This window comes from Diachasmimorpha longicaudata, chromosome 18 (genome assembly GCF_034640455.1).
Source record: "Diachasmimorpha longicaudata isolate KC_UGA_2023 chromosome 18, iyDiaLong2, whole genome shotgun sequence".
NCBI lineage: Eukaryota > Metazoa > Arthropoda > Insecta > Hymenoptera > Braconidae > Diachasmimorpha > Diachasmimorpha longicaudata.
Window position 1 is genome coordinate 4,131,139 of NC_087242.1, and position 22,949 is coordinate 4,154,087.

Consider the following 22,949-nt stretch of genomic DNA (forward strand, 5'->3'; position numbering starts at 1 on the left):
AAAATATGCTGAGACCCCCTGCCACTGGATTTTCCCCTTCAGAATTGTTTAAACAATTTTTATCAACAAAATTGTTATCGATAAAATTGTTCTGATCGATGGAAACCGGGAAAAATCGAATCGAAAAATGAGGAAATTTTTTTTGGGGAATTGAACCGCAAAAAAAATTGTTTTTGACGGATATGTTTTTACTGGTCGTAAATAATTGTTTATAAATATTTGCATTAGTATTTGCAACTGATGCCGATGTCGAGTTAATCTTCTCCCGGTCGGTAAATACTGTCGGCGAAATAATTTTTTTTTTCTGGGAAATTTTTGTAGTTTTTTTTTTTATTTTCGAGAGGCGGGGGAAGTGAGTCGAGATGTTGTTAAAGACCACTAGGTACATTAAGAAAATTCCGAGTGTTCGTCACTGAGGCACCAACTGTTGGCACGACTCACCTGTTGGCCTCGGCAGTACCTGACCGGGGCTTCGAGTGTGCGGATATCCTCGCGCCCGAGAGATACAAAAATTGCATCAACAAATTTCATCGGTTATCGATTAATCACATCAATTGATTCGGGTTAATCTCGCTTCACCGGCAGACGAAAGTCTTTCAAAAAGAGTTTAAAATTCCACTGATCAGTGACGAGTTGTTCTTGAACTCTGTTTAACAATAAATAGGTTTTTTAGTTTTGTTTCGTGGTGAATGGGAGGAAGACAGGAGTGACCGTAAAATACCTTTCGATTTCTTCAACCGACGCCCGCCGGAAGGTAGGTCGACTTCCGTGACAAAAGTTTTTTCAAAATCCGGTCACGAGCCGGCGAGGGATTTTTTCGACGTTTTACGTCGTTAAATATTTGTGAGGTTCGTCTCATGTTTGTGGAGAAAAAATAAAATAATAAAATAATAAAATAATAAAATTAAGTAGAGGTCCTGAAGAACTGAAGAGGCCCTTCATAAATATTATTCTTCGATTATTAATCAAATAAATGAAATTACTTTACATAACTGTTTTGATTAAGAAACAATTCGCAATTATTTCTTCCAAAAATAGCCTCAAATTCTCGATTCGCCGGCAGATAAAATCGAAATGCGCACCTGGTGCCAAAAAATTTCGACAACTTGTTTACATTTGTTGTCCTCGAATGTTCCTCTTCAGCAAAAACTTTCGCGATCCGACAAATTCTTTCAAAATTCTGCAGACGATTCGTCTGCGACGACGTTCGCAGAACGGCGTTAAGAAGATTTTAATAAATTACAGCAACAAATTCCCTATTTTTTTATTTTCTAGCCCCAGTTCCTTTTTGTGGGAACCCAGGGGATAAAGGGACAGGGAAATAATTGAGAGGAGTAGAAATGATGTGAAAAAAATGAAATTAAATTCAGCATATCCTCGAGGTAGTGTGAGAGGGTCGTGTACACAGGACTGAGTTCCCACGGAATCTCACGATATAAAACCGTGACGATGTTGCTCGGTTAGCTCTTCGCCGAAGACAATATATCCTCCACATCCTCTTCCACCTCCTCTCTTTCTCATTGTCGTCACGACGACGATAATGAATCGTATATTCTTATCTTTCTCTCAACGAGAGAGGAATCGGGAGGTCTTTAGATTTCGGAATCAGGAGTTATCTATTATTTAACTTGGCTGTGAGTCAATGTTTTCGATGGATATGTGGGTTAACATCCGTGAGGGGAATTTATCGGGTTCATTATCAACATTTTTCGATCCAATTTGGCGATGCAATACGTGGACAGGAAATATTTTAAAAATTATAGCGTCAGAGAGACGACGACCGAGAGAAATTGCTGTCTGCGGGGAAACTTTATTGAGTAGAATTTTTTATAATTTTTTTATTAGTTGACCCGTTCACCCCCATCCCTTCCCACCCCCTCCCCACATATCTTCCGCATTTGCAGAAGGTAAACGTCCGGTTTTATTTATCTCCCACCGTAACCACCGAATTCCTGGGCCATTTTTTCTGGAATTTCTAAATCGTAAAATATAAAATAGTAAAAAAAATATTATTTAAATTATTTTGGGTGTAAAACATGGGGTAATAATAATATATTGGGATACATAATATATTGGAATTTATTGGAAAAAAACGGTAACAAACGCTGCGGTAATTTTTTCAAAGGAAGAAATCCAACTCTTTGAACCGAAAAATCAGCGGAATTCCTTTGGAATTCGAGCTATGGTATTTCAGCATTTAATAAAAATTCACGAGGCAGAAATTCTCTCGCCCCCGACATCCAAGTGGACTCTCTGGTACGCCTCTGTGAGGCATGCAAATGCAAAACGCCTTGCGTCGCGTTGAGGTTGACTGACCTCCTGGTACGTTTCCCCAGGTTTTAAAACAGTGGCAAGGTAGTTCCCCGGTGAAAAGCCCACGACCTCGTCCAACTTGAAACCCTATCCCATGCGCCCAACAATTTTCAATGCGAACGTTTGTCCCGGAGTAAAAATAGCCGGATAAAACGAGTCACAGAAATAATAAGACGATTGATCAATCGATCCATTGCGATATCGTCGCGGATAATTTTTTTTTCTTCATCTGCGATTCATCTTCGGAGGCCAAAAGTCTAGTAAAAGAAAGTAATCCATACAAATCAATTATTAGGATTATTATTATGCGGTTATATTCATAAATATTTTTTTTTTATTGAAATGGGATTCGTAGCTCGATTTTTTTTAATTAATCGCATCAAGACGTTCCGAAAAATCATTTTAGTCTGCAATTAACTGTTCGGTTTTGTTATACGCTAAGTGTTACCGCCATCGCAGTTTCTAATCACGCGTTTTCACTTCGCTCGTTGTCAGCAGAATGCAAACACACGGTACGATGGAGTAAAAAAATAATGGGTCTGTTGAATAAAACACTTCACGGATAAAAATAAATGAGGGGTTTATTTACAAGGCTGTTTACTCTTATTTAATCTTCAATGTCAGACCCCGGTAAGAAATAAACGTTCCTCTCCAACTTCTTCGTTCCTCATTTAGTTAATTTGCTCGTGGGAAAATTTTCGATAGAATATCGATAGAATTTCGTAATAAATATGTCATCGAAAACGGTTAACAGAGTCTCATCGATAATGTTCCCTTAAATCTAGTCTAATTGCGTTTAAATTACCGCATAGACCCCCAAATCTTCACTCCATCCTTCGAAATTTGGGAATTGATGGTCTTTCTTCAATTAAAATTGTACCACTTACGATTATGAGCAGGCAGTCATTAAAAATAAATTATCGAACACCTCGACTTCATCACTGGCAAATTAATATTCACTTATTTTAGAAATCTATTTTTCAAGTGTTCTCCATTCACGACCTTAATAGTTCTTGAATTACTGCAGACAGCCTTCAATTTTGGAGATTAAAATCGGAAGTAAATTTCTTTGGAGACTCGAAGTCTCCAAAAAATCATCGAAAAATCCCAGTGAATTCCCCAAAAAATTCTACAGAATTTCCATTACTTTGTTCTCCCCTATTCTTTATTTTCTCATCGAGATGCAATTCAACCCCTTTAGAACAACCCTCTCCATTTTTCTATTCATCCCCGTGAATATCGCCCCCGGCGAGTGCCGTCATCGCCGGGCGATCTCGCCGTGACGAATTTCCTCGCGAAATTCTCCACAACCGGAGGATTTTACCGAAGCCCCTGACCCACTTGGTGACTGTGGTAAAAGTCCACAATCCTGAAGTGTCTCGTGGGCGACATAATATCCTCCAGCTGTTTTATTACCCGAGGCTCTGATTGAGTGAATTTTGGCGACCGCAGGGGCCACAAACAAACGTCTAAATTTACCACACCCTCCGCACTTTTCCGGCGCCATAAAACCGTTCGTCAAACTCAACAGATTTTCTTTTAAATTACCCCCAACCCCCTGAACCCCAAATTCATCGTAACCTGACAATTTCACCCCACCCCCTCCTCCTCCTCCTCCTCCTCACCAAGTTCACTTTGTACAGTGATAATAATCATGACTCCAGTGAATTTCTTCATGAAGTGCATGAAATAACGGCCACGAGGAATCGAATCTAGTGTTGAACACATGGGAATAATCAGTACTGAAGCTGTAAAACCCACGTCCGGTTGCTCTATCCGAAACGATACAGCAGTGGTTATAACCGCAGTGTAAACTCGCGATATTTTCCACCGAGTGTATTCCGCTGTTGTGTCCCGGGTGTACCCCACCCACCCTCCTCACTCCTGGTGCGTGCCAACGGCATACCACAACGACTTGGTCAGACCGTCTCGCGCCTGTCCCTGGCCTGGTCGATCGTTCAGGCCCAGCCACAGGTGTCCACCATTTTTCATAGCACAAATTTACTTCAAAATTGATTTTAATTTTTTTTAATCATTAATTTCAAAATTCAGTAAATTTTCGTAGAGTAATTTTAATTAAGAGTCGAATCCAAGTTCTTGGATGTCCAATTAAATAATTGATTATCAAGAATCAGTAAATTTTTTCGAGTTTCTTCAATTGAGTCTTCAGGAGGTGCCTCAATTGATTGATTGAAAAACTTACATTTTTCCTTTCGTTATTTTTTTAATTTTATATTTTTACGATAATAAAAATTTAATATTTAATGAGGTAATAAGATATATGATATCAGGATCTAGTCAAAAAAGGAATTTAGAATTTTTAAAATTGATCTCGAAGGTAAAGGGCCAGTCAACTCGCCGAATCGGACGAATTCCAAAATTATTTCCAAAAATTCTGGATTTATTTATTTATATTTTTTACGAGGGGAAGTCCCACACGGTTGGGCGGCTTTTCCAAGGCCCCAGACGTTCACTAAAAACTGAATTGACGAGTGAAATTTATCGCGAGTGATCTCAAACCCCGAGAAGCCCTGAAAAATGATTTTCTTATAAGGCCCCGCGTGGAAATGAAAGCAGTGCAGTAGTTGACGTTTAAGGACTTAAATAAACAAGTCAACGAAGCGATCTGCACTGAACCAATAAGGCAACACAGGCCCAGGTCAATGCTTACTGGTTTTACCTTTCCATCGGCCTGTGAACCAGTAAATCATCGCCTCAAATTTTCGTCATCCTCTCAATTTTACCCCTCCGGTCCTCCCTCCCGCGCCATTAAATGCCCAACTTTCCCGGTGACACGTACATTGACCGGACTCGATTTGCAAAAGGCAAACAGTCGATTTTTTGTCCATCGCCCGGAGGGAAATAGAAAACTGTTGATATATCGATTCCGATAGATCGACTCCATCGGATAGAGTGACCGGTGTATCAATTTCATTGTAATGAATATGATACTTGCAAAAGAGTGAAAGAGAATTAGAAAAAAAAATCTCGTTTGTTTGTGTTGACCGAAAGAGAAGGTTCCCCCTGTAAACAACAATTTATCGCAGTTCGACAATTGCTTGGGTTAAAAAAAATTATCAAAAAATTCTACTGATCTTCGTATCGAGAGGGAAATCGATTTTAAAAAATAGAAAAATATCTGAGAACGTTTCTGGGACCTCTAGGGAATTTCTGGGGATTTGAGGGAAAATTTTACTGCAGTTCGTGGAAAAATAGATGGAAATATATTTGATGTCTATTATAATTAATAAAAACGTTGTTTATGGGAATAAAAAAATTAATCCGATGAAAATATGATTTCAGGTGCTGTTCAGGTGTCGAAAATAATGCGAGAAAGATCTCACCTGTCTATACGATGCGTGTAAATGGGCATCAGACATACGGCTCGTGTCAGGAAATGGGTGAGTCCAGTAACAATTCTCAATAAACTCTCACGTAACGAGAATTTATCGGCTTATTACGCCGTAATTCACGGTATCGTAGACGGCCCATCAAATTAATCGATAGTTATCGCTCGGGATTCCTTGGATGAAATAATAAAAAAGGGTGCGCTCATCGTGAGCGGGTCTATTTTACCGTTGGGCGTAGGTTTAATTGCTCGCTTCACCCGTGATTGTTACATTAACAATAGAGATTGTTGGTACCTCTAATGGCATTAAAAGCCCGGCCTTTTGTGCCCACCAAGGATTCGAAATCCGTAGGTCATCTCATTTTCATTTGCTCCACAATGGCTCGCGGTTTCGAGATAAAAAAAATACAACAGTGAGGACGACAAGTGGTGATAACGATCCTGATCGTTCTCAAGGTCACCCGGATAATGGGTGGGAGGGAGGGGAGGACAGCGATAAATTGTGATCAATCGTTTTTTCGTTTCGGAGTGAAACGCGATCGTGGGATTTATTTTAGGGAATTTGAGAGTATGTGGTGTCAGGTATTTCATATGACAGCTGAAGAAGGGACTTTAAGACGTCTTAAACTCAGTCATCAGCCCGAAAAATGTCTCATCAGTTCACTTCGTAATTAGTGAAATTTGAAACTTCTGTCGAGTTGAAAATATTTTTCTGGCTCGAGGAAAATCGATTTGGGAAAATGCGAGGATTGAATTTTTTTGCTGTCATGTAATTGGTGGACGAGGACTTCAATTTAACCAAATAAGTCAATGTAATGAATATGTGTGTGTTCCCCGTGGATTGACAGAGGTGACATCGCAAAAAGTGCGAAAAGCTCCGAATCCAGAAGAGAATATTTCCGAGCACTCGGAGTTCTCTGAACGCACCAATAATTCAATACAACCCGAATCCCTCCCACTCGATCAATTCCATTAAAACCTCACCCCCCGCCCCCCGCACCATTGGCAATATAAATTGACGATCGAATCCCATAATCATTATCTCGATATATCGCCAACGTACTGTGAAATACTCGCTCACTCTTGCGCACGGAGAATTATAATTTTCATTGTCAGCATCGTGTTCGAGGTAAAATGTCCAACCGAATATTCTGTTTCAGAGGTGCACAAGAGCGTGTCACACCCAGGGGGAATTGTTCATTTAACCGAGAGGATTATTTAAAAAAAGTATCGGAGGGGAAAAAAAATTGAGTGAAGAGGGTTCGAATAGCGGGCGAGCAATTAGCGCACCAGTCCGAGTTAATGATGAGTCTTAATGATTAGTCGATCGACTTCCCCAGACGATTTATCGTAGATAATGTTCGATAGAAATTAGGGAATATTTTTAATTTGTTTATAGATCTGTACTTTCCCATGAAAATTCTGATTATAAAAAAATGTGGAGGTGAACATTTGTTAATTTATCTCTTTTTATTTATTTATTTGTTTTGATTGTTTGGATTGTTTTTATCGGTAAAGTGGGGGAGGGAAATTCTTGGTAATTTGCACTAGAAAATTTATCCAAAATGGTCAAAAGCGAATATCCCTGGGCTGCGGTTTTGTGCGCAATCCCCTTTGCGTCATTCGCGTTCGTCCATTTATCACTGCTCATTGTCGCGGTTAATGCGTAATTAACTGTGACCACTGGCTCATGATGGGCGTAATTGCAATTGAAAAGGTGGGCAGCGATATGGATATGTCAAAAATACCTCTGTCCTCTCATGTGTTTTGGATAATCGGGATATTTGTGAGGCCATTCACGCGTGAGTCGTCACAAACAAGTAGATGAAACTATGCTGTGCTCATTAATGTGAATTCTTCTCCCTCTAGTCCTCACACACACACGAACACACCGGAAATGGACGATCTCGGGGCCTTCCGTTTCAGGAGGCTCCGGTGCATGTGGTTTCTAGGTGAATTGCACAAAGGGAAATGGAGGGGTCAGTCCTGTGAATTATTGATTGGCGGGATATGTTCAGTTAACAGTAACATCAACCCCGTGAGAATTTTCATTAAAAATTTTTTTAATTTTTCATTAAAGCCCCAAATGAACTATAAAGGGGAATCGATGTCAATCAGAATATTTTCTAACCGATAGTCTCGCATTATCGATAATAATTAATCCAGAAAAAATCCTGAGTGAGTCCCATTGGCAAAATAAATTTTCAAAAATATTTCCAGTAACAAATAAATTTGTTAATGAGAGTTGAACGGACTAATTATCCTCTCAACAATTTTAACTCATCAACAGTGGATTCGTGAGTGGATTTCGTTTATTTAATCCGCGATTTTTGTTCGAAAAAAATTAATGAAAAAATTATTCTTTAATGAATTTTTAATTTCCTTTTGAAAAAGACTTTCCACAATTTTTTATCTTCAAATAACAGCGTCATCTCGACTATCTCCACTATACTACAGCTTTTATTGATCGTGTCTAAGCAGCTGGACTCGGTGTGGCTCTGACAGTAGTGCTAGGGCTGCCACCGGGAAAACACACGTGCTCAACATTTTTTTTTCCCCCCCATTTTCTCTTTCGTTCATTTTCTCCACATATCGCTCAAAGAGAGTAAAACGCACTGTATTTTGCGCATTATGGTGGCGCACCCTCGTTATATACCCTGCAATAGTGCCCACACAATGCACCCGGTGTTATTGCGAGGCGAATGTCAATCGTTGGTTCACGAGCGAGTTGGCTCATTCAGTGAAACTTTAAACAAAAGGAAATATTCGGAAGTGACACGAGTGTTGTCTTAGATTCATGAAAATAGTGAAAGCACTTTCAATTTTTTCCTCGTCAGTGATTCCCTGCACATTCAATCCTTCCACCAATTTACCCAACATTATTTATTATTTATTCCCCACTCACTATTATTTTATCCCAATTTTTAAATTTATTCTCCACCGATTCGAAGATCCATTTTCACTCCTTCTCACCCCGTCGACTTATCAGTATTTTTTTCCACTAATTATCCTGATAAATAAGGAAACAAACAGATCCGCCTGTTCCCTGAATCATTAATTATTAATTGGCACATTATTTTTTTTTTAATAATTTTTTTATCATTTCCATTCGTCGAATCAATCAACAATGACTGAAAAAAAAAATTGTGGGCGGTAATGACCACGTGTAATTCGATCCTCATCACCGATCGCATCCGTTTATCTCGTTAAAATTACATTCTCCACGCCCTTCGGCACAAGGGACCAGGGGGGGGGGGGAAGTGTGATAAAAAGCTCCGAAAAAAGCATCAAAGAATTTTCAAACTCTCGGCCGTCTCAGTCCTCGGATTAGTTGAAGCGACTCCCGCCTTTTTCAACACCGCCAGTTTTTACTGTCGCCTTTTTTTTTTCTCTTCCGGAGAATCAGTTCTCACTGACGAGTTCACTGAGTCGCTCAAACACACGCGGTTACATAATACCCGAGCAGACTGTTACACACATATGTATCAGTTTATACGCGAATCCATCAACTCCCCCATTTTTCCATCTCGTAGCCGGTGTACGCGGCATAAAGCTCCATCGATCTCTCGACAGAACCAATGAGCGAGAGAAATTAATTTTAACTGAATGAAAATGTCAATTTCCTCTTGCAAAAAATATTGAATTAAGTAAAAATTAATATTCACTCGACTGAAATGCTGGGGTATAATTAAAGTGCTGATAAGACTGATTAAAATTGTGCCCTGAATACTGGAGATGCGAGTGATAATGAAAATTAAAACGTCAGTTCAGTGCTGAGGAAAAAGGTCGACGGGGTTAATCGCAATGTCCACACCAGACATGATGGACAGAATCGACGAGGTCGAGGCGGTCTGGAGTGAGTATTTGTATTTGTTAAATCATAGGGATGAAAACAATTAAACGTTTTTGGGTGCCTTAAACCCTAATTATTATTTAAAATAATTTCCTCGTCGAATCTGTTCTAAACGACTTACAACGCAGTAACTTGACGTTCCTGGTGATGTCCGGGTTGAGCTCCTCTTCAGGGGGGAAATAATTTCCACCCTTAACCCTCAGTTATTTATAACATAATGAAAAGAAGTCACAGTAATAGGGAAATAAATATTTTCTACACCCGGAAATATAAAACCATTGGAGAAGTGAATTTTGAACTCGGGAAAATCCGGAATCCAATAATTTTCAACCCCATAAACCCACCCCTTGACCCTGGCTCCCCCGTCGAGAGTTCAGCTCGAGGGTCCAGACCCAAAAATCACCGCATATGTCAGAAATTTTCATTTCACTGTCCGATGGCGTGACACTTCCACTGGGAAGGGGAATATTATTTTTGTCACGTGACTTTTTATTTTATTTAAAAATTCATAACGTTCATTGGGTTTATTAGGGTCGCACGCAAGGCGAGACGATATTTTATCGAGTCTCGTTGCGGTCTCGAGAAAAATTTAAGTCGTCATCATGGTCTCGGTCTCTCCTTTCGATTCTTTTAATTCTTCTCCTCCAAAAGGCACAACGTCACAAATATTGTTTAATTGGCTCCAATTTAATTATTAAAAAAATAGGACGAGAGGATAATCGAGGGAGTGGAAGTCTCGAATGAATTTTCCATCGATCCAACGATAATCTCGCAAATACCTGATCCTCTGTTCCCCTCCCCCGAGTAATACGATTATCTTATCAGTCTTCCGAGACCGTAAAATCCACTCAAGTAATTATACATTGAATTTCAAGAAATGCTGACGATAAGCAAAAGTTTTTGCAAATTATAGCGACTACTCCGAATGGTAAATACGGAACACCCAAAAGACCTGTAAAAACTAAATTTGCTTTGAACTCACGAGTGTTGAGAATTGCCACCGAGTTATGGGTTATTTATACTCACACTTTGTACGTAATTTCTCAAAAACGTGTGACGACACACTAACGCATTTATCGTACTTTAAAGATGATCTATGGTCATCTGACTGCACCATAAATCAGTTCAGGTGAATGAGAAAAAGTAATGGAGCATCCGAGGAATTCAGCGGATGATAATTAATTACCATCTGCAGAAAGAAACACACACACACACACACATACACAGGCCCACCTGGTGGCTTTTGCCCTCGGGGAACATGCTCTCAACTTTTTAAATCTTCTTATCAAATTTTTTCCCCCCGAAACCGGTTCCCACTGGCTCACGACCTTTTACCGACTGCGGGTAAGGTCGCATTGCCTGCATTCTACGGCGGATTCCTGGTTTTCAAAAAATGATGGAGGAGACGGAGGATTCGGTCCACAGATTTTAAATTGTCCTCGATGATTTCTGGTCCCAGGATTTAAAATCTAAATGATAAACGATTTTATGATTTTTTTTTTCTTGCAGATGAGATGCTGGAATGTGAGTCTGGATCTCTCCTTGGTAGAGTAGTGGACCTCGAGAGACAGTCCTTGGCACAGAGAGATGAGATTGTTTGTCTTCGTGCAACTTTGGCGGATGCATTGAGGAGAATCAACCAATTGGAAGGGAGAGATAAGCGAGAAGATGAGAGAAGTGAGAGGAGAAATGAGCGACTCACATCGTCACCGATGAGGAATGGCCACGTGCCCTTGCGAAGTGCGTAATATTTTTTTTTTTAATTGTTTAAACTTTCTCTGCCTCTCAATGTTGAATTGTGGAGAGAGATTGTTAAATAATATCAGAACGATTGGACTATGAATTTTAATTTTTTATTTATCGAGGGCGAAAGGTATATCTTCCTGCTGTGGTGTCCCCAGGTCAATCTGGCCCTTTTGACACAAGGCCCTTGTTTATTCATTTCGGTGCTGTCTTGAAAAAAAATATAAAATACTGACGTGGATTGAAGACAGTTATGACATACGATTAATTATCGTCCGCACATACCAAACACTCTGAATACCCCATGTTCAAGAGGTAGAGAAATCGTTAATTGGTGAGAAGTTCGAGATTATGAGATTGGACTTGAGCCCTGGGGCGAAGTCGATACGTTCACCAAATTTCTATTCCCACTGTACTAACTTATTCGATGAGAAAGTTCCAAAAATCAAGAAATCAATCAATTAAAATTCACCTGAAGGCAACTCCAACGTCTCCATCAACTTCGTGGTCACCTGGAGAAACAAAAAATATTCCCAAGAGCTTCCGAAATTTGCAATCAAGAATGTCAATCGATCTTTCCCCCCAAGGACTCGCTATCGGGGTAATTGACTGCCATAAGGGTCCCTTCGTCAATTTTAATAATTTCCTTTCTCGTCAATGAAAAGTCCAGTTAATTTCGTGCCCTCAAAGCCGACTGATCGTACCATGTGGCGATATCACGTTGAACAAACTCATTCGGAACAAACAAACACTCGGCCTAAATATCACATTTCGAATTATAACCAGCACTACGTAAGTGTACACGTGTTGCAAATTTCCCTTCCCCTCCTGCCCACCCCCTTCGCGGTATTTGAGCTATGTAACATACCTTGACTTCGCACGGCCGGAAACCTTACGAGGTCAACCCAGTTCGAGGCGAAAGTTCGTCACGATACAGAGATGATACTGTTGGGTTGTGAGCACGCGATGGTTAAGGTCGTTTTAAACCATTTTTTTCCCCATCTGGCTCACCCCCCTGGGGGTGAAAACAAAGCCAATAAGCAGTTCTCGTAAATCACGGGGTCATTCGGCTGTCGAATGATCAACTGATTCCAATTTTCAGGCGTTCAGAATACGACGCAGAAGGACATGAGGGTGAGGCAGACCAATGCATCGTGCTTGAGATCATCCCCTTCTTCAGGGTCTGCCCAGGACGTCAGGGACTCCACTGGGGGCCTCAGGAGACCGGTGAGCTATGCTGCACCATCACAGTTACCACAAAGGTACAGTTGGTTGGATGGAAATGGGGTGGAGATGTCTTGGAAGATCAGAAGAAAAATATTCAAGTAGAACAAGACACTTTGGGGCAGACGATGGCCATTTTCGTTAATTATGTTGATGAGGTGAGATCAGGGTTGACGTTTTATCGATTTCCAGGCGATCGGTTCACTACCAGTCGACAGGATCACTGCATTCAGACAGCCCCAGCAGCAGCAGTGTCTCCCCAGTACCATCACCAAGTCCTCGAGCAACTCCTCTGCCAGTCGCCAGGTAAATCCACTTGTCCTATGAATTAATTATTTTTCCTGCAGAAGATCTTCAAAAAATCTTCGGAACAACCACCGAAAGACCGAGACAAACAATTTTTCGGTGGAGATGTGGTGGGGAAGGTTTTTCCAAAAAGTTTTTTCTTTAAAAAATTTCTATGCGAACTCCCACCCGAATGTTCCCAATCTCCAATGAACCTTGAGCACAGGCCAATGAACAGTCATCATTGTAGCTAGTTTCCAAAGACAGAATCAATCGCCTAATTGATGATAATTAAATTCACCTCAGATCGCCAACAACGAGAACAAATGGGCCACCGCAGAGTAGTTTGAGACGAGCGAAACGCTGGTCGTCAACCGGTGACTTTACACATTCACCACAGTCACCAGGGAATAATTCACAACTGGGTACAGCCAGGTAAGACATCTTGATACCATCATGCACTCATTGCCTGCAGCTGTACATCATTCGTGATAGCGTTTTTAGTTGATTTATCTGAACCCAACCAGTTTACTATCAACTTTTGTATTTTTTATTATTTTCATGATGCATCCGCATGCCTCTCGTTTTGTTTGCATTTGGCGTTTGTAGATTGTCAGCATCAACCAAGTCACTGTTCAACCTCTTCAAGCCTCCGGTTCTCAGCAACGTCAAGCACGGGTAAATAATTTAATGTGCCTTTCACTTTAGGTTTAACATATGGTAGTGGATTAGGTGAATCATTGGATGGAGTGCGAGGGTTCAGCAGCTCTCGATGGATCGCAAAAAAGTCCTTTCCAGGACAAGAACTTAAAAAAAGTCCAGTCCAACATTTTTCGGAAATTCTTTCGATCTCCCGGCGACGTAACGAATGTTATGAACTCATTTATCTTCCGGTTTATATTTTGTTTCAATAATTATTTCGACGTTCATTATTTAATTAACGATTCGCTCTCTAAAAACCATTTTTCCTACGGAATTCTCCGCGAGATATGAAATGATAATTTATTATTCCTCGGTTCGATGCCGAAGAAAGCGATGCGTTTCCTCAACATAACAATTCCGGGTCTTTCCCCAGGTCTTCCGCACGAGTTTTCTCGGCTCGTTGGCTGCCAGCCAGCAATAAAAAAAATGCGAATTCATTTTATTTTCTATTCCAACGAAGGATAAAATAAAATGAATCCGAAAGTTTTGTTTTTTGCTGCCTTCAACATTCAGATGGCGAGCATTACGCTCATGAGAATATGATTCACCCAATATTTGTGAGGAAAAAAAAAATAAAGTGGTCTCGGTGGTTGGCGTCAATGACGTTATTACGCCTTGAAAGTGGAATGGGGGAACGGGCAAAATCGTCGACGGCAGTTACAGCTGTGTTCTCGTGAAGATAACTTCAATATCACTTCTAACGTAACACTCCTATCAGGCAATATCGGTGTAACCGTGAGGATAAAAAGTAACAGCCCAGGATATCGGGTAATTGCCGGTGTGTTAATAAATTGAATTGTTGAACGAAATAGGACGAGTGTCATTTGCATTAATAAATGGAGAAGATAAGCCCAATGGCCGCAGTACCGGTTGATCTAGATCATTTGATTAAACTGCTCAGAAAATTAATTTAATGATAACTACCCGGGAATTATCTATGAATAATATGAATAATTCCCGTTCTGCTATTTTTAAACATAAAAAAAAAATAGAATCACCGGAAGTCGTAGTCAAGACGTAGTAAAAATATTAAGTGATTCATTTGCTCAAAAATTCAAAATAAAATGTCCACGAACAGCAAATGCCAGTTCCAAAATATCCGCAGACATTCATTCATTCAATTGCGATAGTATTTAATCTTCTGTTGTATTGAACCGCTCTCGATCGATCTCCTACTTAATTTGTAAACATTTCCAAGTACAAAAAGTAATTACCAATGCCAGTGATCCAAAAAAAATTCTGTCACAATTTTATTCATCTTCTTTTCAGTTTGGATTTTCTAATTTACAATATTTTGATTCTGAATTTTGTTGGGTATTTTTTATGGCAACTAAAGTCATCCACAACCACCTAGCATCGTCCCTACCCTTCGCATTATCCTCCCCCACGTCCCCTCGAATTAAAAAACCGCCCCAATTCGAGAATTCCACTCCCTCCACTCGAAATAAAAAATCCGAGGCCATTTCAGTTGCAAGAAATACTGTCAGTGACTTCAAAGGCATGCAATTATTTTTTTTTGGGTTCAGCAGCACGTTGTTTTCCCCCAGGAATGAAAAAAAAATATTCGCATGAAGTATTCCTTCCGCTCCTATTTATTAAAATAATCTTTCTTTCCTAAATGTAGCACAAGAGAAATGCAGTACAATGAGTCAGAGGGAACGGTACGAATGTACCTCAGAGGAAGACCAGTGGTGCTGTACGTGCCAACACCTGCATTGGACACCTATGACCCACACAAGGTTAATACACCACCTCAGAGTAAACTAAAATTAGATTGGGTGTATGGATACAGAGGTAGAGACTGCAGAAGTAATCTTCATCTCTTACCAACTGGTGAAATTGTCTATTTCGTTGCTGCTGTTGTTGTCCTCTACAACATGGAGGAGCACAGCCAAAGGCATTACTTGGGGCACACAGATGATGTCAAAAGGTAATACGATTATCAACTTCTTGAGCTTCGTCAAAGACGGGTTGTGGTGGAGTTTATCAGGGACTAATTAATTTATCGCTTTTAGCATGGCTGTTCATCCGAATAAGATGGTGGTGGCAACTGGACAAGTTGCAGGGACTGATAGGAGAGAAGCTATGGTTAGTATTTTGGTCTGTGGCCCCTGAGGGTAAGGGAAAGCTGTTTCGACAGTTCGAGGAACTTTTTGGGGATAAATAATTGTCGCTAATTGCTGAGTATATAATTAGATCGTTCTGGGTAATTTATTTACTTTCAAAGCAAATCGAATTATAAAATTTCTAGAACTTGGGGTAATTAAATTATTTGTACAGAGACTTCTATAGAGAATTGATATCGATTTATCTCTGATAGCCCCACATAAGAATATGGAATGCTGTGAGCCTGGCGACTCTGACGGTGATTGGAACTGGTGAATTTGACGGTTCAATCTGTTGTTTGTCATTCTCGAAAGCGGATGGTGGTAGTTACCTGTGTGCAATTGATGAGACATCGGATCACAATATCTCTATTTGGGATTGGCAGAAGGGGGAACGCGGTACCAAAGTCACTGAGACCAAGGTAAACTATGAGAACCCGTCCTTATTCGAACCCTTAAATCTTCTGTTTAAAAAACCGAATGGAAAATTTAATCAGCTGCTCAATTGAATTTTTTTCGAAATTTCAATGAAAGAGGTTCTTGTGAAGTGATTGGAGGAGGGAGATGTCATTGGCCGGTGGAAATCTCACCTTCAAAAGAGAAACCTCAAGGTTCAACCTCTATAAATTTCAAGATATAATGAAAATAGACAGCAATTGTCCTCAAATCAATCTTCAACCACTTCAAAGAATCAGCGAAATAGCAATGAAAATCTGTAACTGTTACAATGTTACGGTCACGGCCCATAATCCACCAATGACGACATGAAAACCATCGGCCCGATGGCTTTTACGAGCAATTATGGGCCACCGTTTTCTGCTGCCCATTATGATACCGGATTTTCACAATTTTTTTTGCCTTTTCTACCATTGAAATTACAGTGCTCAGTGGATACGGTCGTCTGCGCTGAATGGCATCCACTGGAACGCAACCAAATTGTCTCCTGCGGTAAGGGACATGTGTCGTTTTGGTCCTTGGACAATGGTGGAATGTTGTACAAGCGTATGGGGGTGTTCGAGAGCAGGGAGAAGCCCAGATATGTGACTTGTGTTGCATTCAACCAGAATGGAGATACACTCACTGGTGATAGCAATGGAAATATCATCGTCTGGGCAAGAGGTGAGAGACATTGAGTTGGTGATTGTGCGGATGAATTATTCAGAACTGGGTGCAGTCCATTGAGGGGTAAAAGGGGACATTATTTTGTGTGATTGGAGATATTTATTCAATTTGAGATTATGGGCGTTGGCGAATGGGAATTCATGACATTATTTATTTATTTATGATTTTTTTCGTCCCATAAAATTCAAAATAAAAATATTCCAGGCTCCATTCAATCGATTCCATCGAAAGAATATTTTAATATTATTATTATATATGTAATCGTGGATAATATCTTTGATTGGATGGCATTAATTATTTGATTTAGGCACCAACACAATATCTAGACTGGTTCGAAACCTCCACGAAGGATCGATCTTCTCGATTTGCGTCCTGAAGAATGGAAATGTCGTGACTGGAGGTGGCAAAGACGGAAGGATCCTCTACTTCGACGGCTCCCTGAACTCCACTGGGGAAGGAGCACAGATTGAGGACCACTTCGGAGGCATTCGAACGGTCTCCGAAGGAAGAGGATCGCAGCTGTTGATTGGAACAACTAGAAATTGTATTCTCGTTGGAGATGTCGAGATGGGATTCTGTCCAGCTATGCTAGGACACACTGAGGAGGTCTGGGGACTCGCGGCACATCCAACACTTCCACAATTCGCTACCTCAGGGCATGACAGACTCTTGCAGATGTGGGACAGTCTCAGTCACTCGGTTGTATGGAGCAAAGATATTGGGGAGCAAGCTCAAAGCGTGTGCTTCTCACCCAATGGGGGAGTAATGGTTGTGGGGTGTGTCTCGGGGAAGTGGCTCGTCATCGATAGTGAATCGAGGGAATTTTATACGCAACATACCGATGGGTCGGAAGCTCTTCAGGTGGTGAGATTTTCTCCTGATGGGACATTACTTGCCCTGGGATCACGGGATAATCATATTTACATATACCAAGTCAGTGAGGATGCGAGGAAGTACAGTCGTGTTGGAAGGTGCATGGTAAGAATTATAAAAAAAAATTAATTAATTAAAAATAGATTTAGAAAATTATTCCACGAATTTTCATCCAGTTTTTGAGAACTGATCTTCCTTATCATTCACCAATTTTGATGGATTCAAAACCTGATAATTTCCTTCGAATTTGTAGCCAAAGAGGATGCGACGAATTCGTGTAAGAGACGACTTACAGTCAATAAATCACACGCAATTATTTTAGATTTATTTGTTAATTGCAGAGTTCCTGCACGTCTTAGGGTAATAGAGACTAGGCACAAGTGCAAAGCTTTTGTCAGTTATGAATTATCTACGAAGAGTTGAATATTATAAATTTTATTTTGAGAAACTTGTTTTGGTTGATTTTAGGGACATTCCAGCTTTATAACTCATCTCGATTGGTCTGTGGATGGACAGTACTTGAGGAGCAACAGTGGAGATTATGAATTATTATACTGTAAGTGCATTGGTAGTGAAAACAGCTCCAGGTCGACACAAAAAAAAATTCCAAATGAAGAATTTATTAGATTTTAGGGAGAAAGTTTATTGGAAATTTTTAATTGAATTGTGTTGATTAACAGGGAATGCCGGTGTCTGCAGACAAATTCCCCAGTCCTCTACCTTACGAGACGTCGACTGGGAAACCCACACATGTGTAATATCATTCGAGACCATCGGTATATGGCCCGAAGGGGCTGACGGTACCGACGTAAATAACTGCGCTAGAAGTGGTGATGGCAAGCTCTTAGCTACTGGAGATGATTTTGGAAAAGTTAAATTATTCAGTCATCCTGCTTGCCAACCGAAGGTAACTGGATTATCAACACTGAGTTTTTCTTTCAAACCAATTAATCACGATATTAATCATTTTTTCAGTCATTATCACACGCTTACGGTGGTCACTCCAGTCACGTGACCAACGTATCATTCCTCCAGGATGACACACGTCTGGTATCGGCAGGTGGTGCTGATACCAGTGTTCTCCAGTGGATCGTCAACTAATTATTCTCGAAATGAGGGAGAAAACAATTAAGATAGTCACGGAGCGTAAGAGAACAAAGGTCCGAATATTTTCAATAATATCTCGACGATTTATATAAATTAATGATAAGAATCAGAACGATAATGATAATGAAAGATGAAAACTATTGCAACCATGATACCGTCCATGTGAAAGTGTGAATTTAAAACAGTGTCAATTTATTTTCTACGTACTTACATATTCTCGTGGATTATCAACTCTCCCAACCAATAATCATTACCGTTATGATTGTTTATGAAATTATTTGTGCAAATTGAGAGTTAAGTAGACGATACTTAAGTGTGCTTCGTACGGGATAATTGTTTGATAATATTTTTCATGCGGATAAGTGTCTTCACTGACCTACACAGGTGTAAATAATGCAAAAGTATTTGTAACGCGTTATCCTTAACTGATTCCTACGTCATAATATTATCTATTTTCTACGTAATCTTTCTCTATTTTTTTTTTCGGTATAAAAATGCTCTACCAAAGTTCAACTGAACAGTCCGCGATATATTATTTTTCCAAACGCTATCGTCGTGTAAGATAATGGAAAATATGGGGATACGTATAAATTTTGAACACGTTCTATTTATCTGAGGGATATGACAGGGGTGAGATATTAATTCAGTTGTGAAGGGATTTTTGTTGATTTTTTTTTGTGGAAATAATTCATAAAGGCTGGGACATGATTTTTCGACTGGATTATTTTTTATTGAACGATTGCGAACGAGAATTCATTGGAAATTTAATTATCACCAAGAGTTTTCATAAAATTTACGTCAATAAATAAAATCAGATGATTTTCTGCAGACACCTCGACATTAACTCAAAAAAATCGTGAAAAATTCCGTCCCTTGACATTTTCCAGTTCACAACTGAATTAAAATTCGTTATAAGTGAATTGTTGTGTAAATTCTATAGAAGTGCAAGTGAAACTGTTGTACCAGAGAATCAACAGATGGAAAATAATAATGAGTTGAGAAAAAATCAAAGTGGAAGTCTCTGTTTATTTATACTCCCTCCAGATATTTCATTTCAACTCCCCTGAAATAAGGGAACCGCCTGGGATGCAGTGTTTCGGTGTCTTTTTGCCCTTTGATCTCAAAATTAATGAAAAAAATAACGATGAGACGGTAATGAAAGCTGACACATCCGGCAGTTAAATATCATGGGTGGGCGGACTGTTTTCGAGTCGACGTTTAGAGAGAACGATTTGACAATCAGAGCATGAACCCTCAGTGAAATGCTGGCGTGTGCAATTATGCTCCTGAATTATTGCCTTATCAGATAAAAAAAATACTGATATTATTTTACCGAGCACTCGACAACAACTCCAACTTCGATAAACAAATTTCTTCCGCTGGATGACAGACTGATTTCAAAAAAATCCGGAAAATTCCAATAAATTTTTAAGTGTTAATTAAAACACGTACCATAAATAGTACAGTTTATGGATGCTTGTGGTTTTTTATGGGCACGTTAGCGCAGGAAATAGAGACATATCCTAAATCAGTTTTCCAAAACAAATCCCCCCAATCGTTCAGTCGAAACCGATAATTTTTTTTAAAACGAGAAATATAAAAATCTTTTATTTGTCATTCTATTCAAGAATTATTTACTCATATTTTTATATTAAATTATTGGTACATTATTACGTAACGATAACTCAATAAAAATAATAATAATTTATTTTCTTTGGTGTTACGTCATGTATTTTACACCTCGTCTCCTAAAATAGGTAATAGACTATAAATAACTTTCCAAACTTATTATTATTATTCTAATATTCTGATAGTGTAAATATTCTCACGACGTAAGTATGTGTGAGCCCTTTCCTCCACTGACTCAATGCTTCTCTCTTATCTCTATTACCCTCCCTCCCCACATCCTCCTGAGTATTTATACTAATTCTACGATAATTTAATATTTAATAATATAATAATAACCCATTATATTATTTTATTAATAATTCAGGGAAAAGTGTCGACTGTGGCAACAGGATATTTTCCATCGACGTTTTACTCGCACGAATACAAAGAAAAAAATTAATATCTTGCACAGGCAGTTAACCATCGATGCCATTTTCAAGTAAAAATGATTCTCGATGATTCGTCAACCCGGGGGGGGGGGGGAGGGGCAGGAGGTGGATATGACGGTGGGACTCATTCATGTAATCTTGCGACACACTCAGGCCTTCGTTACACGCTCGATTACATAAAAGCATCCACCGTGTCTCACATGTACACGTTAACACATGTGCACATGACTCGGTCTCAGTCACTACCTCTCGATTAACCGAACACTTGGGTCTGGGTTTCATACCCAGGCCCGATGGCATTCCGTGCGCCGGCCGTCAGCGTCATCGCCGTCGTGGTGCCTGGTGTGGCTGACTACTGGGTACCAGGGGACGCGCGGATGTAGGACACCACTTTCCCTTAGTTGACTCCAGCGTTCTCGCTCTGTGGGCTCATTGTTGCTCTTGCACTCTTTTTTTTTCAGGTAATTTGATGCCAGATGCTCGAGAGGATGCTCCCACAGTTTTCTGGGGACATCTTTTCCTTTTTTTTCGGGTGAAAGTGAGAGCTCTAGGGGTGGAGACAGGCCGGGAGAGTGATAGGGACGATCGATAGTCTTTGTTGTAATATTTTTTCGATATATTCGACTGTTCGGAGCGAAAATCAGCGCTGACTGGTTCGCATTCGAATTTGGCGCGCCGAAGAGGGCGGGACAAATATTATTTTTAATTCTTTCTTCAGGATCTTTTAAGGGATTCGAAGTGGACCAGATTAGAGAGGTTCAAGTCACGTAATTTTTCCTGATGATGTAAATTTTTGTAGAAAATTTTCAAGAGATTTCTTAATAGACTTTTAGGTGATCTAATTTTTCTTGTACTCGGTAGATTAATTGATGCACTAGGCACGTTTCAACATTTTTTTTTTCGTATGAAAATGAAAGTTTTATTGTATTCAGTCTGGAAAGTGAAACAACAGAGGTTTCACTTTTTTTGACTCTCGATTTCATTTTCCTTTATTTCAATGCTTTTTACGTCTTTTTTTATTTTCTCCCCCGGGCAATCTATCGTCGAGATTAGAGAGTCCTATTTTCGTCCGACTGATGAAGATAGTCATTGCCTCGAGGATTTATATGAGCAATTACTGAGAGTTTTGACGAGATGCGGGAGTGACGATTCGATTTGTAAAGCGTTTGAAAGAAAAAAGAAACTCAAGTATTTTTTGTACAATTGCGGTTCCGCTCGATTCGACTCGCACTTCGCTCGGATGATCGACGAGCTGTTCTCACAAATAATAAAAACAACAGTTTCGAGTTGAAGAAAAAATTACCCCGGCATTTTTTCTGCTTTTCACACTAGTAAAAACGTCATTACTAATTATTCCCCAGTAATCACCACTCATTAAACCCCAAAAATCCCTAAAAACATCCGGACGCTTCCCCTGACCTAAACCACATGCCAACACCCTCCAAGATAATAAATATATTCTCACCCCTGTGCATACCACCCCTTCCCCCTTCGCGATATATTCGCGAAAGTTCAACAACAAAAAAAAAAACTCCTGATTTCCTGTTCAATTCAGCCTTCATTCACTCCCCTGATTGATGATGAATAATATCCTCATCACGAAGGATTATAAGGTCCCTCCCCCACCCCCTCACCCTCCCACAGTGCCTCTTCATCGTCCCCACTCAACAAAAATGAAACGTCACTTGTATTTTACCTCTCGAATAACAAATTTTCCATTCAATCAAGAATTCTTTCACGTTTCAGCGCACGATCTGCCGCGTTGAAATCACTCTCTAGAGTACAGCAACCTTGCACCACCTGACCTTTTCCATGTGTGTCCCGGTGTCTTTCTATTCACTTCCAATCACTCGTGAAAAATAAAATCCACCCACTCGAGAGACTAAAAACCGAGTGAAAAAAAAAAACCTAAAAATAAAATACAAAAATTCGTGGCACTTTCCATATGAAAGAAGTGGAATAAGAAGTATCGGTTGCATCTCAAAGACAAGGAATATATCCTTTTCATCATGAAGAAGGACAAAAATAAAAGTCAAGGGACAAGTTGAGGAGAATGCACGGAGTCAAGATACTCTCGGGAAAAATAGAGAAAAATTGTAAAGAAACCGCACCAGGGCTTATTCGGCCTCAAATCAAGGGACCAGACAGACCGGTCTCCAACCCCCTCTTCGACGCATCGGTACCCAACCGAACCCCCCCATCCCCATCCCCCTCCC

The 22,949-nt window shown here is 39.9% G+C and overlaps 1 protein-coding gene across 5 annotated transcripts; it reads left to right on the top strand.

Annotated features, from left to right (window-relative positions):
- The first annotated feature begins 427 nt into the window (after positions 1-427).
- On the top strand, positions 428-19,687 carry LOC135171148 (echinoderm microtubule-associated protein-like 2). 5 transcript variants are annotated; one of them, XM_064137502.1, is made up of 16 exons: positions 428-848; positions 5,617-5,714; positions 11,025-11,255; positions 12,361-12,520; positions 12,675-12,788; positions 13,074-13,202; positions 13,377-13,445; positions 15,094-15,399; positions 15,485-15,557; positions 15,790-15,996; positions 16,456-16,693; positions 17,004-17,674; positions 17,823-17,846; positions 18,038-18,125; positions 18,250-18,476; positions 18,545-19,687. In XM_064137502.1, the coding sequence occupies exons 2-16, from the start codon at positions 5,669-5,671 to the stop codon at positions 18,668-18,670; spliced, it is 2,709 nt and encodes a 902-aa protein (XP_063993572.1). In that variant the 5' UTR covers positions 428-848; positions 5,617-5,668; the 3' UTR covers positions 18,671-19,687. The 5 variants fall into 5 exon arrangements, with proteins under 5 accessions (XP_063993572.1, XP_063993571.1, XP_063993570.1 ...); XM_064137501.1 differs by having other exon boundaries at positions 428-754; XM_064137500.1 differs by lacking the exons at positions 428-848; positions 5,617-5,714 and adding an exon at positions 8,172-9,518.
- Positions 19,688-22,949: the final 3,262 nt, after the last annotated feature.

Bases quoted from the DNA above. Each gene is read 5' to 3' on its own strand.
- LOC135171148 (XM_064137500.1), top strand. From the start codon at position 9,467: ATGTCCACACCAGACATGATGGACAGAATCGACGAGGTCGAGGCGGTC. The intron at 11,256-12,360 runs GTGCGTAATATT...TCCAATTTTCAG, and splicing joins TGGCCACGTGCCCTTGCGAA to GCGTTCAGAATACGACGCAG. The intron at 12,789-13,073 runs GTAAATCCACTT...AATTCACCTCAG, and splicing joins ACTCCTCTGCCAGTCGCCAG to ATCGCCAACAACGAGAACAA.